The sequence below is a fragment of the Panulirus ornatus genome, chromosome 68 (genome assembly GCF_036320965.1).
Source record: "Panulirus ornatus isolate Po-2019 chromosome 68, ASM3632096v1, whole genome shotgun sequence".
In the NCBI taxonomy this organism is placed as follows: domain Eukaryota; kingdom Metazoa; phylum Arthropoda; class Malacostraca; order Decapoda; family Palinuridae; genus Panulirus; species Panulirus ornatus.
In genome coordinates, this window is record NC_092291.1 from 5,949,357 (window position 1) to 5,969,133 (window position 19,777).

Below are 19,777 nucleotides of genomic sequence, written 5' to 3' on the forward strand. Positions count from 1 at the left end.
CGAAGATACCAGGGTCAAGCGGGGTGGTCAAGGGAGGTCAGGACGATCCAAGGTAGTGGCCGAGGGGATCAAGTCATATGTTAGTAGGTTATCATCTTGTTTGTGTGTGTGTGTCTGTGTGTGTGTGTGTGTGTGTGTGTGCGTCTGTGTGTTGAGGCATGTCCATTAACAGCGAATGTTAGACAGATTATTAACAAACTAGAAAATTGATTCGTTGATATTGTTCGCCATGACCTAACTTGCAGGTTGAGTCCTGATATAATGGAGTTGTTTAGATATTATTTTGTTCGTTTGTTGTTCCCTGTGTTTACATATGTTTTGTTTAATACAGCTTTAAGATTTTGTGGACTACAGTTATCCTTCTATCTTGTTACTGTAGTATATACTATAAATACTTTATTGACTATTCAAGTATGTAACATCCAAAATGTAGCTGTAGTCAAAAAACTTAAGCTAAAACTAAATCTGCGCAGGTTAATGATAAAATGATATTATCCTAAATGAGGAGAGAAAAAATAGGGTACAGAAAGGGGTCTGGTGGCTGACACTGGGGCACAGGAAGGGGTCTATTGGCTGACACTTGGGTACAGGAAGGGGTCTGGTGGCTGACACATAGGTACAGGAAAGGGTCTGGTGGCTGACACTTGGGTACAGGAAGGAGTCTATTGGCTGACCCTGGGGTATAGGAACAGGTCTGTAGGCTGACAGTGGGGTACGGGAACAGGTCTGTAGGCTGACACGGGTACAGGAACAGGTCTGTAGGCTGACGTCAACTAGTTTATAGGATCAGGTCTGAGGGCTGACACTGTGGTACAGGAACGAGCGTTGGGCTGACACGAGGGTATTGAGACGGGTCTAGGAGCTGTCAAACAAGCACATTCCAGTACCACCGATGTTGATCAAGTCAATGTGATCACCAAATAATGAGGAAGTAGAAAGTCCACATTATGGCTTCTTGACCACCAGTACGGACGGTACGTAATGCAGCTCCTTACCCCTGTGGCACGGACGGTATATGCTACATTGCAACATGCGCTGTACGTGTTGCAGCTCCGAAAATTGCCAGCCGGACGGTTCATCGCGCAGTTCCATACCCTGCAGCACGTAGCGTCCGTGCTACAGCTGATAACGTGAGGCACAGACGCTACGCTACATGTGAGCCACACGTTCCCCTGCTCAAACACTGTACCCAACCCTCACGTCATATTCTTTACTTGAACGTTTTAACGATCTATTGAACGTGTTCATCACTAGGGTAGCCTCCTGTACCAGACTACAACACTTACAATACTACAGTAGCCTCCTGTACCAGACTACAACACCTACAATACTACAGTAGCCTTCTGTACCAGACTACAACACCTACAATACTACAGTAGCCTTCTGTACCATTCTACAACACCTACAATACTACAGTAGCCTTCTGTACCAGACTGTAGTAGATACAGTACTACAGTAGCCTTCTGTACCAGACTGTAGTAGGTCAGTACTACAGTAGCCTTCTGTACCAGACTGTAGTGGGTACAGTACTGCAGTAGCCTTCTGTACCAGACTGCAGTAGGTGCAGTACTACAGTAGCCTTTTGTACCAGACTGTAGTAGGTAGGTACAGTAGTACAATAGCCTTCTGTATCAGACTGCAGTAAGTACAGTAGCCTCCCGCATCAGATTACAGTAGGTACAGTAGTACAGGTACAGAGTACAGAATGATCTAGACTCACTCGGGCGACGACATGGTTGGTCTCGTTGCGGGTGCTCAGGTCGTGGTCGCCAATGGTGATGATCAGGTTGTCCAACCCTTTGGAGAAGCTCCTGTTGTAGAGAGGCGGGGGTTAGTGGTGGACCTGGGTGGGGTCGGGGGTGATGGTCATAGTTATGGGATGATGGATGTGGTAGTGCGGTGCTGAATGTGGTGTTGGATGAGGGAGTGGTGGAAGTGGGGTGGTGGGTGGGATGGCGCTGGGATGATGATAGTGGTAGCGGGGTGGATCTGATGGTGGATGTGGTGGTATATGTGAGTACATGGTAACAGGAGAGGTGGTGCTCTATAACGGAGTTTGATGCCGTGAAATTCCAAAACTCGACCTACTGGACACGAGATAAAGTAGATCCCAACCTACCTCTCCCTCTGGTGGGCTCAGCTGCCGGAGGGACACGACCTGGCCAGCGGCGCTACCTGGTCAAGGAGTAACGTCATTATGAACATCAGTGACCAACCTGCTGGTTAAAGATAGGAAGGTCAGGCTGGTGAGTGAGGGAGGAGCAGACTAGCAGGGAGAACACGACAATCAAAGAAGATGGATATGAACAAGCTTTGTCCATCTGGTGAGGGAAGACTACCGCCTGAGCGGGAGGGAGGGAAGGAGGGAGTCAGTGAGAGGGACAAGAGCGCGGAAGAGAAATTAAATGTGGGTAATGAGATGTGTGAAAGGGAAAGGCAGACACATAGACAAAGAGAGAGAAACAAAATGAGAGTGAGTGAGACTAGCGACGTACCCGAAGACACAGTGTGAGGCGGTGAGGACGTGACGATCACTGATGAGGGAGCCGCCGCAGAAGAACTTCTTCTTGTACACCAGCCCCACCTGTGGGGAAAAGACCGATCATTAACATCACAGGAGGAACAACTAATCATGAGCACCAGTATGGAAACAATGGATCATTAACACTTGTGTTGATCTACACCTGTATACCCGATATTGATATATATGAGATTATTCATCCATATTACCGACCGACACATTTGGGATAGTTTACGTATGTTGGCGGCACCTGTGATGCAATACATCTGTTTTTGCTGGAACACAGCTGGTGCAGGTGTGGATGCTGGGTAAGTTTGTAAGAATAAGTCTCAAATGGTTCATTTTTCAGAGCGATAAGCAACGCATGTGCGTGTTCGTGTGTGGAGCCTTTACAACTTGCCTCACCTGAGCCTGTGACAGTTACTGTAGCCTCCTTCTCTCACAATAACTTTTGCTGGAAGAGAAACAAAAAAACCGTAACACACAGGTGGCAGGCAGCCATCCACCATGCACCTACTACCGCCTGGGTATTAGAAATGTTGGTAACGATGGCGTAGTGAGCCAATACCACCACGGTGGCTGTCAAGGTTCTGTCGTGGCCCAGGTTGCTGTCTTTTTACACAACTCTTTATTCTTAACTTTATTAATCCAGCCCAAGGTAGGCGGTACGCACTAGCCTTGCCTTAATGACAAAATCTCGTGATAGGTAAAGTTTAAGAGATGGACCCAAAAGTGAACAACTCTCTCCCACGCTGCTTACTTATGATTGCGTAAGTAGCGACACTACAGGACAGGATCGTTAGTTATTTATGATTCTGTAAGTAACTACACTACAGGATAGGATCCATGTCCAGTGTGACCTGCGACCTGACGGAAGAGACTGATCTCCCACGTCGAACTTCTCCTCAGCAATTTACGACGTCAACAATCCATCCAAAGTTTTCATTAGACGCGTCGTACACAGTAGACACGTCATACATATGAACTGGATGTGAAACCTAACAACCACGGCAGAGAAGCGTCAGGAATGCGTGTGAATGATCACTTATATAAATTAGCATAAGACTATGGCAGACGAGGTGTGAGGGTGAATGTGTGTGAGTAAATCATCACGTCTGGTTGGTTCTTAAGTGTGAATGGATGACGATGACCGAGATGTTCATGATCCTGAGGGTGTGTGCTAGGGTGAGTGCCTCCTTAGTATATTCATATGAGGTATATGAGTGTATGAAGGAAATGTGAATGAGATTGAGTCTGCGTAATGGTGGCTGACTGTGAGTGTGGAGTGTAGGTGAGTGTCACAGTGCATGAGGGAGTATTGGTGTGTATGTCTGGTTTTGTTGGAGTCACTGACTCAGTAGATAAGGCGCTAGTCTCCCCAGTGCGAGTTCAGTGTTCCCGGTGGGTTGGTCGGACAGTGTTACGTAAGCCGGCACACTCAAGGTGACCGCTGCAAGTAGTGGGGGTGTGGGTGTGGGAGGATGGGGGGCCTATGTGTGTGTGTGTGGAGGGAGGGGCAGGCAATGGTTCCTGTGTGCGTTTTAATCAATAATATATAGCCTCACCCCGCTCCCCAGGCTCGCTTTCCCGAGTATGAGTTGGAAGAGTGGAGGGCAGGGTGGGATGTGGGGGAGGGCGGAGGGCAGGGTGGGAATGTGGGGGAGGGTGGGGGGCAGGGTGGGAATGTGGGAGAGGGTGGAGGGCAGGGTGGGATTGTGGGGGGAGGGTGGAAGGCAGGGTAGGAATGTGGGAGAGAGTGGTAGATGGGGTGCGTACACGCACACTGTGTATGCTATGATGCGTACACTCGCGCTGTAGTATGTCATGAAGCATACATTCAAACTGTAGTATGTCATGATGAGTACACTTACACTGTAGTATGTTATGATGCGAACACTCATACTGTAGTACGTCATAATGCATACGTACACCCACACTATAGTGTCAAGATGCGTACACTCACATTGTAGTATGTCATGATGCGTACACTCACACTGCAGTATGTCATGATGATTACATTCACACTGTATCATGTTATGATGCGTACACTCACACTGTAATGTCAAGATGCGTACACTCACACTGTAATGTCAAGATGCGTACACTCACACTGCAGTAAGTCAAGATGAGTGCATTCACACTGTATCATGTTATAATGCGTACACTCACACTATCGTAAGTTATGATGCGTACACTCATGAGCACTGTACTATGTCATGATTCATACATTCACACTGTAGTATGTTAGGATGCGTACACACACCGTAGTATGTTATGATGCATACGCTGACACTATAGTATGTCATAATGCATACATTCACACTGTATCATGTTATGATGCGTACACTCACACCGTAGCACGTCATATGCGTTCATTCACATTGTAATATGTCATGAGGCGTACACTCACACTGTAGCACGTCATATGCGTTCATTCACATTGTAATATGTCATGAGGCGTACACTCACACTGCAGTACGTCATGATGCGTACACTCACACTGCAGTATGTCATGATGCGTACACTCACACTGCAGTATGTCATGATGCATACACTCGCAATGTAGTATACAACTTAATACAAACAGCAACAGAGCACTGGGTTCCAAAGAGGCTGTTTGTGATGGTGATAGAAAACAGAAATTTAAAGATTACTGTGGTAGGAGTAGAGAGATATACAGATCTTTTTTCAAAGTAGACCTGTGTGGCTAAGGAGGTGCAAATATTGTCACCCGTAGCTTTGAAGCGAAATATTAATCAAGTATACAAGCAACACACAGAGCTTTTACAAATGCAACATAAAGTGTATTAAGATGCCTACACACGGTACACAGCGTTCTGTATGACGTGTACATATACAACAAACGGTTGTTTCCACATATCACGTCCAGTGACGCAGAAATACACATGTAGTACCCTGCCCTGGGTACTGGTTGACTAGCCTGCCTGAGGATACTGGGTCAATCTACCTGGATGGCAAACCTGGCAGGGGCACTGATCGTCCTGCCTTTCAGGAGTACTGGGTCACCAACTTGCCAGAGGTACTTGGTAACCTGCCAGTGAGGGGCATTGGGTCACCTAACTACCAGGGGTACTGAGCGACCTAATTGCTAGGTGTGGTGGGTGATGATACTGGTTGACCTACCTGTCAGAGGTACTTGGTGACCTACCTGTAAGGGGTACTGTGTGAGGGTACTGAGTGACCTTCCTGCCAAGATGACCCAAGTGCCAAGGGTACTGAGTGACAAACCTGTCAGGGGTGCTAGGTGACCTACCTCCCATGGGTAATGAGTGACCTATCTGCCAGGGGTAGGGACACGGGACACTGAGTAACCTAATTGTCAAAAGTAATAGGTGAGGATGCTGGATGACCTACCTGCCAGGGCTATTGGGTGACCCACCTGCCAAAGATAAAAGTTGTCCTATCTGCCATGGCTACTGAGAGACCTAATTGTTAGGGTATTAGGTGACTTACCTGCTAGGAATACAAGGTGACCTCCCTGCCAGGGGCACTGGTTAACTTGCCTGCCATGGGTACTAAGTTACTTATCTGCCATGAGAAATGGATGGCTTCCCTACCATAGGCACTGACTGCCCTACCTACCAAGTAAAGTGGATGACCTACCTGTCGGGGGTATTGAGTAACCTGCTTGCCATGGGTACTGGGTGATCAATTGCGAGAGTTACTGGGTCACCTATTTGATAGGGGTACTGGGTAACTTACCTACCATTGGTAACCTGTCTACCAAATATACTGGGTGACCTACTTTCAAGGGGTACTAGGTGACCTACATTCTAGGGGTACTGGATAACAGTGCTGGTAGACCTACCTGCCATGGGTACTGGATGACCTATCTTTCGAGGGCATGGAGAGAGACACCTTCCAGGAGTATTGGGTAACCTAATTGCCGAGGACACTGGGCGACCTGCCTGCCAGGGGTACTGATTGATTTACCTGTCATATGTACTGGGTGTCCTACCTGTCAGAAGTACTGAGTTACCGACCTGCGAGGGGTACTGGGTACCTGCCAAGGGTACTGAGTTACCGACCTGCGAGGGGTACTGGGTGACCTACCTGCCAATGGTAGGTGAACTGGGTGACCTACCTGCTTTGGGTAAGTGTACTGGGTGACTTACCTGCCAGGAGAATATGCACCGGGTGACCTACCTGCGAGGAGAATTATGCTGGGTGACCTACCTTCCCGGAGAAGGTGTACTGGGTGACATACCTGCCAGGAGAGAGTGTACTGGGTGACCCACCTGCCAGGAGAAGGTGTACCGAGTGACCTACCTGCCAGGAGAAGGTGCACTGGGTGACCTACCTGCCAGGAGAAGGTGTACTGGGTGACCTACCTGCCAGAAGGAGTACTGGGTGACCAACCTGCCAGGAGAAAGTGCACTGTGTGACCTACCTACCAGGAGCAGGAGTAACGGATGACCTACCTGCCAGGTGATGGTTACTGGGTGACCTACCTGCCAGGAGAAGGTGTACTGGGTGACCTACCTGCCAGGAGAAGGTATACTGGGTGACCTACCTGCCAGGAGAAGGTGTACTGGGTGACCTACCTGCCAGGAGAAGGTGTACTGGGTGACCTACCTGCCAGGAGAAGGTGTACTGGGTGACCTACCTGCCAGGGGTACTCGTTGATGTTGGCATAAGCACCACCAATAATGCGGAAGCCGGTATCATCATCCTCCTCGTATTGCCAACACCGGTCGTTGACCTTCTGCTCGAACGCTGGCAACAGACGACATGGTTAACATCGTCCCACACGGGTAAATTTGAAAATGTTTATTGTCTTAGATATGCATAGACAGAGCATTTCAGTTGCGTATGGATGAAGGGCACATGTATAGGGGTTGGTTGAGGCTAGTAGAGAGCGTACAGTGGGTACAGCATATCGACATGGGAGGGTGGCAGGAGGGCCCAAGTGGGGCAGGGATCTCGGAGAGCAAAAATGGGTGTTTGAGGTAATAGTGGTTCCAACAATGATATATGGTTGTGAGGCATGGGCGATGATAGATAGGGTTGTGCGGAGGAGGGTGGATGTGTTAGAAATGAGATGTTTGAGGACAATATGTGTTGTGAGGTGGTTTGATCGAGTAAGTTATGAAAGGGTAAGAGATATGTGTGGTAATAAAAAGAGTGTGGTTGAGAGAGCAGAAGAGGGTGTATTAAAATGGTTTGGTCACATGGAGAGAATGAGTGAGGAAAGATTGACAAAGAGGATATATGTGTCAGAGGTGGAGGGAACGAGGAGAAGTGGGAAACCAAATTGGAGGTGGAAAGACGGAGTGAAAAAGATTTTGAGCGATCGGGGCCTGAACATACAGGAGGGTGAAAGACGTGCAATGAATAGAGTGAATTAGAACGATATGATATACCGGGGTCGACGTGCTGTCAATGGATTGAACCAGGGCATGTGAAGCGTCTGGGGTAAACCATGGAAAGTTTTGTGGGGCCTGGATGTGGAAAGGGAGCTGTGGTTTCGGTGCATTATACATGGCAGCTAGAGACTGAGTGCGAACGAATGTGGCCTTTCATGTCTGTTCCTGGTGCTACCTCCCTGAAGGAGCGGGGATGCTATTTCGTGTGTGTGGCGGGGTGGCAACGGCAATGGATGAAGGCAGCAAGTATTGATATGTACATGTGTACATATGTATATGTCTGTGTACGTATATGTATGAATGCGTTGAAATGTATATGTATGTATATGTGAGTGTGTGGGCGTTTATGTATATACATATGTATGTGGGTGGGTGGGGCTATTCCTCGTCTGTTTCCTTGCGCCACCTTGCTAACGTAGGAGACGGCGGTTAAGAATAATTAATCATATATATATATATATATATATATATATATATATATATATATATATATATATATATATATATATTCTTTCGGATGATAGGGGAGAAAGAATGCTTCCCACGCATTCTCTGCGCGTCGTAAAAGACGACTAGAAGGGAGGGAATGTGGGGCTGGAAATCCTCCCCTCTCGTTTTTGATTTTACAAAAGAAGGAACAGAGAAGGAGCCCAAGTGAGGATTTCCCTCAAGGGCTCAGTCGTCTGTTCTTAACGCTACCTCGCTAACGCGGGAAATGGCGAATGATATTTAAAATATATATCTTTTTTTTTTTTCTTTCATACTATTCGCCATTTCCCGCATTAGCGATGTAGCGTTAATAACAGAGGACTGGGCCTTTGAGGGAATATCCTCACCTGGCCCCCTTGTCTGTTCCTTCTTTTGGGAAAAAAAAAATGAGAGGGGAGGATTTCCAGCCCCCCCCCCCCCCCGCTATTTATATATATATATATATATATATATATATATATATATATATATATAGATATAGATAGATAGATAGATAGATAGATAGATAGATAGATTTCATAGTGAAAGATGCGTGTTTCGGAAGAAACATTATAAGGAACTTATTGTCATGAGTTTGTATTGTTTATTGAGGTAAATGAATGAAGGGAGCATCAGGGATTGACACTCACCCCTCCTGAAGGCTGAGATGGCAGGCGTGGCATCTGTCGTCTCGAGATACACGTCCTCCTCAGGGTTAGAAGGCGCGCGGATCAGCACCTGCAGACAAGATAGGCAGTTACCTTCAGAGGTACCGTTATGTTATCCTGCTGAGGATCAGAATGTTAATCCTTAGAGTACCATAATGTTAACTCTTAGATACCATAATCCTAACCCCAGTAGCACGATAATGTTACTCCCTGTGATACCATTAAGTTAACTCCTGAGGTGTCATAATATTAACCCCCGATTTACCGTAATGTTAACCCCAGAGGCTTTATAAAATTAACCTCTGGGGTACCATTATGTTAACTCTTGAGCTACCATAATGTTAAACCCTGAGGTACCATATTGGAGTATCTTGATGTTAAACCCTCCGTCTCTGTCTCTCAGCACACTCACTCACTCGTATGTACCAACTATGAGAATATCAACAAAGACAGCAATGTGAGACATCAAGGTCTACAGTACAAATGAATAACCTACGAACGATTCTTTCTGTTCCCAGTTAATGACAGTGTAATGTTGGCGAGGCTAATCATTGTTAATGTGTGGCAGATATGTCCTCATGATTCCCGTCAATTTCACAAGTGGCAGAATACTGATCTTCATAACAAACATTTGTACATAAGATAAAGCGCTGACCCGGCCTGCCATATATTCCAGTAGTCTCCAGGCCTTTCACATGTCCAGTGTTCTACTGGTCTGTCACGTGTTCAGTCGTGTCCAGGAGTGTCACATGTTTCAGTGGTGTCCAGGAGTGTCACATGTTTCAGTCGTGTGCTTTTTCATAGAATTATCAGATGCTCTCTCTCTCTCTCTCTCTCTCTCTCTCTCTCTCTCTCTCTCTCTCTCTCTCTCTCTCTCTCTCTCTCTCTCTCTCTCTCTCTCTCTCTCTCACCTCGTTGTTAGAGGGTGTGGGTATCTTGCCGGGGGTGAGGGTGGTCGGGCTCTCTGCTTCGGGGACGTCCGTCGTTTCCTCATCGTCACTCATCATCGAGGTCGTCTCCGTCGTCGTCTCTGTTGTCGTCTCCTCCGTCGTTTCAGTCGTAGAGAAATCTGTGGTCTCGGTTACCTCCTCGGGAGGAGGGGTGGTGGTGGGCACGTACTTGACTGCGTCAGCGTTCCTCACGCCCGCCCATGTTGGTGCTGTGTGTGGCAGGAGTACAGAGGCAATGGTTATTGTTCCTGACACCAACAATAGTTAAGCTACTTGTTATCATGAATATTTTTTTGTTTTGGTGTTCCTTCAGACGAGCTAAAAAGGCAATAACCTGTTGTATCAATGGGTCACTGGCTGGTTACTAGCACACGTCATATTGGATAGGGATAGACCCAAGTCTTGGTAAGTGCCCTGCTGGCAAGGTCAACTTACACTGGAAGGGGACGAGGACATCACAGGGCAGCTGGGTCAGGCCAATGGAGAAAGTGTAAGCAGGGAGTCCTTGGACGACCATAGCCAGCGTCACAGTACTCCGTTCCTTTACCGCAAACGTGGCTGTAATGGCACGAAGTTTACTGTAACCACATTGTATAATGGAGGTCAGAAACCTTACTTCAGCGGTGACCTTAATGCAATATTGGCATATATCCGTTATCATGGTCTGGGCACCCGTACAGGTAACACCTGTAACACCTGCCGCTAATACTGAAGGCTCTTGCTGCTGGGCAAATGTTTAGATTAGTCTCAATATTTGATAGCTGGGAATTCAATCCTGAAAATTTGAAAAAAAGACATCAGAACTATTTGGTTAGAATTTCAAAAATGGGGCCTGAGATCAATATGGACCAAAAGTTAAACGTTATCATGAAGTTTATCCTATTTTCCTGGTGGTGTATTTATGAATTATCAGTTGTATTTCAAAATTAAAACTGTGATTAAGATCAAAGTTATTGGAAGTTGGTAACTCTTATATTCTGTACATGAGTTAACACTTGGAAAATTAGGCATGTCAAATGGTCTGTAATGCACTGGAAAGTCTGGGTTTTAATTAGTCATTAATATTACGAATTATTAATCGAGTCACGTGGTAACGGTAGACACATGGTGGCATCAGCATACTACTGTCATGCCTCCATGACTTGGCACTGTAACCTGCTACGCCCTCACTACAGCCCTTTCATGACTAGACTGTAGCAAGTAGATAGATAAGATAAGATGTCCTTTATTGTCAAATTGTATACATGATAGAAAATGAAATTATTTATGGTTAGAAGCTTAATTCAAGGTTAAACATGATAAGAATTATCAAATAGACATTATCAAATATCTCGTAAAAGCACCTCAGCGTTCCTTCCACCCATCACGACTGGCCCAACTCCCCGCCCACCTAACATGGCTAGCCCAACTCCTCTCCCACCCCTAACGACCGGCCTAAGGCCCCTTCCAACCCTCACGACCAGCCCAGCGCTCCTCCAATCCCTCACGACCAGCCCAGCGCCCCTCCCGCCCCTCACGACCAGCCCAACCCCACCCAGCTCCCCTGCCCTGGTACTTACTAGCCCAGTTGGTCATGTTGCCGCAGATTGGTGTCATGGTATCCCCCAGGGAGGTGCCCAACACCGTCATGGTGTCCTTGATACAAACTCCGTCCTGGTACACTGCCAGCTCAAACTTGTTGAAGGTCATCCTGTGGAGCGATACAAGACCTACTATATTAGCAGTCTTAACCTAGCTGTGTTGAAGTGAAGGGGATCATGACCTTGCTGTGTGTCCTTAACAGAGAAGTGACCTTCCTTTACTGGGTTTAATGACGTACCATTTGTTCATTTCTGTAACCTTTCTTTGTTGGGTGCTATGTTGGAATTGTGAGGGAGTCATGACATTGCTATGTTGGAATTATTAGTCATGATATTGCTATGCTGGAACTGTGAGGGAGTCACGATAATTCTATGTTGGAATTGAGAGGAAGTCATGACCTTGCTATGTTAGGACAGACGAGCCATGACACCGTTGTGTCGGAACTGGGTGTCAAGAATGAAGGGCCATGACACTCCTGCGAGGGGTCATGAGCTTACCATTTTAGGACTGAAGGGTCATCATGACACAATGGTTGTGGTGTTGAGTTGATCATGTTAGCTGAGGTAACACACGAGCTATGTTGTACTGTATCATGTGTGTTGTGCTTCCAGAGGTCACTCAGGGGTAATGCAATGAATACAGGATGAATTCTAAATAATTCCAGGGTGAGTGCGTGATATATGTCGTCAGATGAAGTCTTGAATATTACATGTGTTATTGTTTTACATTGAGACGCCCTTAATGTTTACGTGTAGGTGTCAGGCGCAGACACCGCCTGCTGGGCTACAGCACCTGTGTACTGGTGAGGCTGACTGAAAGGCAATAGTCGTGCATCTCTCTCTCTCTCTCTCTCTCTCTCTCTCTCTCTCTCTCTCTCTCTCTCTCTCTCTCTCTCTCTCTCTCTCTCTAAACCTACCTGACAGCGCACACCTTCCTGCCGATCTCCATCTGTAAGTCACACGTTCTGGCCTCTGTATCGTTGTTTGGGTAGGAGGGATTCCTAAAGTGGGCATGGTGGGCGGAGGTGCGACTCCCACACGTCTTGTCCACTGTGGAGCAGATAAGAGTTACTAGACGGCTTGCTAATGACCAACTTTATCATATGAACATTTGCTAATGGGTGACACGTTCTTTAAAATCATACCAGGGAAGACTTTACTGTTGTATCATGATGTAAAGCACTGGGATAACGGAGTGTCTTGTGTTGTGGAACAGATGCCTAGTGACAGTCTGGTCTGGTGGCACACATGAGGCTCCAGCCCAAGAACCCATAGTAAATAAGGGCTCCAAAAAATAAGAGAAAAAATTTATTTTTTTTTTGTTTATAATTAGTAAACCGGCCGTGGCCGACACATACCCACACACGCACGACACCATCCACCACCACCTGGCAGGTACATAGGACGCAAGTCGTACCTATGCAGCAGTAGTCCTGAGTGGCGCCGCAGTAGCCGGCGTAGAGACCCCGCTGACGGGAACACTCGGTACTGGAGAGACAAGCGCCCTCCGTGCCGTCCACCTGACACAGGCGGTAACCTCTCCTCGCCCGGGGCTCGTACGTGTTGAGCTGCTGGAACATCTCTGTCAGGAGCAGGGGTAGTGGGTGAGGTCATGGGCTGTCAGGAGTAAAGTAGCAAGGGGTGGGTGAGGATGCACAGTGGGCCAGGTGAAATGTGAGCGGTCTACCTGGGGAGGTGAAACATGGCCCTGGGTAGTGAGCAGTTGGCCTGGGAGGTGAAACATGGCCCAGAGAAGTAACCAGTTGACCTAGGGAGGTGAAACATGGCCCAGGGGAGTGAACAGTTGACCTGGGGAGGTGAACCATGGCCCAGGGGAGTGAACAGTTGACCTGGGGAGGTGAACCATGGCCCAGAGTAGTAACCAGTTGACCTGGGGAGGTGAAACATAGCCTAGGGTGGTGAACAGTTGACCTGTGGAAGTTAAACATGGCCCAGGGTAGTAAGCAGTTGACCTTGGGAGGTGAAACATGACTCAGGGGAGTGAGCAGTTGACCTGGGAGGTGAAACATGGCCCAGAGTTGTGAGCAGTTGACCTGGGGAGGTGAAACATGCCCCAGTTGACCTGGTCAGGTGAAACATGGCCCAGTTGACCTGGGAAGGTGAGACATGGCCCAGTTGACCTGGGGAGGTGAAACATGGCCCAGGGTAGTGAGGAGTTGACCTGGGGAGGTGAAACATGGCCCAATTGACCTGAGAAGGTGAAACACGGCCCAGTTGACCTAAGGAGGTGAAATATGGCCCAGGGTAGTGAGCAGTTGACCTTGGGAGGTGAAACGCAGTCGGTAATCAGGGAAGGGTTTGGCCAGAAAGCATGGCAGGTTTGGTATATAAGTCCACTCTGTTGGACGCCAGGTGTTGCTGATGACAGTGACGATAATGTCAAAAGTAAGTAACAGAGATCATGCTGGGGTTAATGATATTGAAAATTATGATAATGATGACCGTAAGATCCGCATCGTCAACACCTGGTGTGAGGCCTACCTCCCTAACACAAGACATCAACAGTGATGTATGATTGATGGCAGTAAACCGGGAGGTATCATCATTATCACCAGCCGAAGATTGTTTAGTCTTGTGCTATGAACAATGATATGAGATAAATCACCGCTAAGTAAAAAGTTATCAAAACTGACACATGATGACTAATGAGCTTATTAGACGCACTACATCCGCTGACCGAAGTGTATAAACAATGGCCTAATGTACGCACGTACACTGACACTGGATCAGGAAGTGACAACACGCTTTACACTCTGGATCAGGAAGTGACAACACGTGTTACACTCTGGATCAGAAAGTGACAACACGTGTTATACTCTGGATCAGGAAGTGACAACATATGTTACACATCCAATCAGGATGTGGCAACACATAGTACACAGTGATCAACAAAGATGTAAGGCCAACTAACAATGGTTCAGGTGGCAAGACAAATCCTTTACCAAGACCCCTAGGGTTTAGAAGGATCACCAGGGTTTAGCAGAACTACCAGGGTTTAGCAGGACTACCAGGGTTTAGCAGAACTACCAGGGTTTAGCAGGACTACCAGGGTTTAGAAGGATCACCAAAGTTTACAGTGTGTTGCACAGTCACTCACTAACCCACTGTTATTATCACAAGGCTCATCATTAAGATTCATTATAAAACTCATTATAAGACTTGACAATGGTAACTACACGTGACAATATAACTATACAGTACCTAACCCTATATGTTCATGACAACTACACTTAACATTATGCCCATACCTGTACAACTAGATCTTTGATAATTACAACATACAGAAGAATGCACAGCTATGTGCCCAGTACAGGTATAACCAAGGATCACCAGACACGCAAAAAAGATAATCATTATACTCACGTTTGCCCATCCTCTCCCCGCCTGCAGCTACACCACACCACGACACCAAAGGCCTAACAAAGCAAAACAAATATATTATACTCTGGCCACTGGTCAGGAGTACACCTGGGTTATACTCTGGCCACTGGTCAGGGGTATACCTGGGTTATACTGTACTGTGAGATATTCAATATGAATTTAGGTTGATAGGCATTTCAAAGACGTTAAAGAATACGTACATGAGAAAGTTTGCTCAGAATGGTAGTATGTGTAACCAGTGTGGGGTCAGTTTGTTGTCAGTTTACTAAAGTGTTTACTGTCTAAAGAGGAATGACCCTTAGTTTCTTAAGTAGATGCCACAGTTCTCAAGCTGTCACAGTTCCCCAACTACCACTGTTTCCCATCTGCCACAGTTCTCAAGCTGTCACAGTTCCCCAGTTGCCACACATCTCAAGCTGTCACAGTTCCCCAGTTACCACAGTTCCCAACTACCTCAGTTCTAAAGTTGCCACAGTTTCCCAGCTGCCAGAGTTCCCAGCTGCTAGAGTTTCCAGCTGCCACAGTTCCCAGCTGCCACAGCTGTCCAGCTACCACAGTTCTCAAGCTGCCACAGTTCTCCAGTTGCCACAAATTCCAAACCGTCACAGTTCCCAACTACGACAGTTCTGATGCTGCAATAGTTCGTCAACTGCCATACTTCCCCAGCCGCCACAGTTCTCAAACTGCCACAATTCCCCAGCTACCACAGTTCTCCAGTTGCCAGAGTTTCTCAGCCGTCACAGTTCCCCAGCCGCCACAATTCTCAAGCTGCCACAGTTCTCAAGCTCCCTTATATCTCAAGCTGCCACAGTTACCCATCTGCCACAGTTATCCAACTGCCACGGCTCACCAGTTGGCAAAGCTCACTACCAACCACAGCTTGCTATTTTGGCACATATCCAAAGCTGTCTGAAGAATCACATTGCTCTGCGTAAGGAATGAATTTCCCGCCGTTTGATATCTAAAGATACTTGTAATGCTCTTAATGGAAGGTTTATTTTGCCTTATAAAGCTAAACTTGTACTTTCATTGTTTATAGTGGGACATTCTTCTTCTTTAAGAAAGAGCAGCTGTGACTTAAGCATGATGTTACCCTGGTAGGCGGGTGGTCTGCAGTGCTTCGTGAGTACGTGGGCTGCAGAACCTGGTGGGTGGGTGGACTGCAGAGCCTGGTGGGTGGGTGGGCTGCAGTGCGGGCGGTTAGTAAATGGTATGTGCAGCAGACATAGAACCTTTCAGAAGCCCGAAGTGACAATCACGGCTTCCGAAGTACTGAAGTCTCTAGGTGAAGGGGACAGAAGTGGTGTGTGTGTGTGTGAGAGGAGAGAGAGAGAGAGAGAGAGAGAGAGAGAGAGAGAGAGAGAGAGAGAGAGAGAGAGAGAGAATGATAATGATCATAAAGGCAAATTATCGTGGTCCATCACAAAGCGAGGTAAGTCATGCACAATAATGAGAGCGATAATACTTACATGAAGAAGAATAAGTTAATGGTTGTGAGCATGTTGGGGAACCTGAGTGAAGCAAATTGCAGTGAGTTACGTCAAGTGGGAGGACAGCTAGTAGAAGACCTCAATACGTGCTCATTCCACACTCACGTATATCACTCCTCCCTCTGGGAGTCCGTCCTCTGCAAAGATAAATTAAAAAGGGATAATTTCGACGTAATTGTCTTTCTGCGAGGCAGGAATTCAGTGATATATGCAAAGGAGCATTGATAATATGTGGTGCAAGTCTTGGTGGGGGAACGGATGGTTGTGGTGCAAATGTGGGGGTGGGGGACAGGGAGTTGTGGTGCAAGTGTTGGTGTGGGGGATGGATGGGTGTGACTTGTCGAGGAAGGTGAGGGCGTAGCATGCCCCACCCATCCCGGCCGACGTGGCCCTAGCCAGGTGTTGCCTCAAATTATCATACGGTCCAGTACGTTCTTACTGGCTGTTCACGTTATATGCCACTGTTGACCGTGCAGGAACCACCTTTCCCTACTACCTTCATATCTCCTGTACGCTTCAGAGTCAGTCGCCCTTTCGCCTGTTTCATATTGACTCTAACTGAATACAACTTGGACGAAAAAGTAAGGCAGGTCGGTGTTAGGTGGAACTCGCCTACGGCCGAGGCAAGATGCAGCTGTGATAAACAACATTCTGGAATCGTCTGAATCTCATGTCCTTAGGTTGCCTCACTCCAGAGCACCGTGTGGCCCCGCTGAATCGTCGTTACTGTGGTGCAGACGTCAGGGTTTTATGTGGCTATGGTCCCTCCTGTTGGTAGATCCAGCAGTAATGCTGGTCGGGGAAGGGTTCAGCAAGCCAATGACAGGTGTCATCGACCCACAGCCACACACACCCATCTAGAGGCCGGAGAAACTGGTGCAAAATCCCCGGAACCCTGGGATTTTGAGGGACCCAGAAGGGGAAATTTGAAATTCACAATCATTAAGAAAGTGACCAAACAACAGAAAATATAAGTAGTAAACATATCCTGGAGATATGATTTTTTGCAGTCTTTCCCTCACATCGGCCCTTTTCCAGCACCTTCTCCGGCACGACCTCCGGAGGCCACAATATATTCATCCTTCCCCAGAGCCTGTATCAGCTCTCGGGGCCGCTCAAGAATAACACTTTGGTTCTCATGCTGAAGTTTCTCCTTGAGTTAGAACACAAAACCTGGCCGGTATCCAGGACTCGTTAGCGAGCCTAACTCAGGGAAATCGTCGTGTTGTTTTCTGGTTTTAAATGTTTTAGATAGTAAATTTGACGATCAATTCATGCGGAGACTGGAACATAGCGTCAATGTATTCTTGTCTAAGTTAATGAGAGTCTTAAAACGAGACCACAGACGAGGACCATACCTTCCTACTAACCTGCCGCCCTTACAGACCAAGGTGGCATGTCAGGTACCCCAGTGACTATTGGTTGGTTATATTAATTGGTTATTCATCGCTATTGTGTTTATCTCTGTTTTTAGGGACTTTTGCTTCTTTGTTTCCAAGAGATTTCAGAAAACGATTGAAAGTTTCGATCCACTTGCTTGTTGCGTCTTCAGGTAGAGGTCATTCTTATCATACTAGATTATCTTCATATACACCCGGCAGCTCCACTCATCATGCTCTTGTGCCTCCCCGTCTTTCTACCTTGGTAGATACAAGGCAGCAGACAACAACAAATGAGGTCCTGTCACTGCCAATAGTGTTCACTAGGGTAGGAAAGAACACAAAAGTATTTGATATGTTAATACCCATATAGATCACTAACCTTATCTCTTCATTAGTTTGTTTGTAAGAATATGAATGTGAGGTCTGGGGCTTAACGTTATGTTGGCGGTAATAACGGCGCTCATGTCCAGCACCTGCTGCCCAGAGCCTGCGGTGTACCGGCCAACCTTAAAGATGAGACTAGACAACTGGGAAGACTGTTGCTCAAGATGAGACATGAGCCTATGTCTCTATGTCAATGTGTTCATCCTTACGTCGACATCTTTCTTTACATGTACTGATCCATTGGCCTAACTACCCAGTAATAAGGCTCTGGCATGTAAATACTTTGATGTCCGGACAAAATCCTATCCTATGTCAGGAGGACATTTGCCCTTACTAGAGGCGACTGGCCTTGCCGCGCCTCCTACACACACTGCTCCCTCGCCCGCATTCAACATGGTTCCCTGCGATTCTTATCTGATTCGTTTATTGTTTTTTCTCTTGAGTTTTGTTATGATATGGTAAGATCTTTAGAAATGATAATGATACAGTAATGTAACTAGTGGATCGCACTATAGATATTAATGGCTATAGTTTAATCATCGTTACTTCTCGCGGGTTTGAAGGATGGATTGTAGCTGTAGCCAGATGGTAGACTTGACTTCTATTGCTCACTCACAAGTATTCACGGGACTCCGCCTTGCGGGAACACTGAATATCAATCCATATTGAAAAACAGCAGGTAAGCCCGCCCCTGGAATGTGTCCAAGTGTGCTGTCACCTTAGATTGCAAAAACTTGTTTAGTTGGCAATAACTTAGAATCTGATTCCAACGAGTCGATTATCACTTCTCGCCTCTCCCTGCTAAAGAAACAAGTAAAGACTAGACAAGTCGAGGCCGAACCCGTTGTTCAAGTAGCCTCTGGCTCCAGCTCAGCCAACGTTTCTTAAGGAAACGAATCAGTTTAACTTCTTACGAATCTTTTTGCTTAATTCGACTCAAGCCATGTGTACTGCCTCTGTCTTTTAGATGTTACAGTTATTTGCAGACACCAACCTTGGATACTTACATCTAAAAACGATCTCCCTATCATTACAACGGGGCAGCGACCCACACACTGACGACCACTCACAACAGCGGCTTCCAGAGGTTTTCGTGTCTGCCTGAATGTAGAGACAACGCCAACATAATCTGGAAGTTCTTGAAGACACGTGAGCTGAGTTTTCTACTCAGGTGGTCTCAAGGGACATGAATTGGACAGATTACTCACGTCATAAAGTCCAAGTTCTGGTTTACCTTTCTTTATGTTGGCTGGGATGACAAGAGCAACAGAGGCTCTAATCAAGGCCATCTCATTAACGCAATATATACCTCTTCTCTGATGATACAGCGCTGGTGGCTGATTCGTGTGAGAAACTGCAGAAGCTGGTGACTGAGTTTGGTAAAGTGTGTGAAACAAGAAAGCTGAGAGTAGATGTGAATAAGAGCAAGGTTATTAGGTACAGTAGAGTTGAGGGTCAAGTCAATTTGGAGATAAGGTTGAACGGAGTAAAACTAGAGGAAGTGAAGTGTTTTAGATATCTGGGAGTGGATTTGGCACCGGATGG

General features: G+C 46.8%; 2 protein-coding genes across 2 annotated transcripts in view; one reads left to right on the forward strand and one right to left on the reverse strand.

Moving 5' to 3' along the window:
* LOC139747318 (uncharacterized) overlaps positions 1–19,777 on the reverse strand; it is a 50,729-nt gene that overhangs the window by 17,896 nt on the left and 13,056 nt on the right. The window contains exons 2-12 of the mRNA XM_071659485.1: positions 16,446–16,603; positions 14,959–15,011; positions 12,992–13,156; positions 12,492–12,624; positions 11,554–11,684; positions 10,430–10,552; positions 9,956–10,203; positions 9,027–9,114; positions 7,149–7,258; positions 2,496–2,584; positions 1,721–1,811 (exon numbers count right to left, since the gene is read on the reverse strand). Of these exons, the coding sequence (XP_071515586.1) occupies positions 1,721–1,811; positions 2,496–2,584; positions 7,149–7,258; positions 9,027–9,114; positions 9,956–10,203; positions 10,430–10,552; positions 11,554–11,684; positions 12,492–12,624; positions 12,992–13,156; positions 14,959–15,011; positions 16,446–16,477 (1,263 nt within the window). The 5' untranslated portion in view covers positions 16,478–16,603. The remainder of the gene's footprint in view (positions 1–1,720; positions 1,812–2,495; positions 2,585–7,148; positions 7,259–9,026; positions 9,115–9,955; positions 10,204–10,429; positions 10,553–11,553; positions 11,685–12,491; positions 12,625–12,991; positions 13,157–14,958; positions 15,012–16,445; positions 16,604–19,777) is intronic.
* Positions 1–19,777, forward strand: part of LOC139747319 (saccharopine dehydrogenase-like oxidoreductase) — a 139,987-nt gene that overhangs the window by 13,931 nt on the left and 106,279 nt on the right. The window lies entirely within an intron of this gene.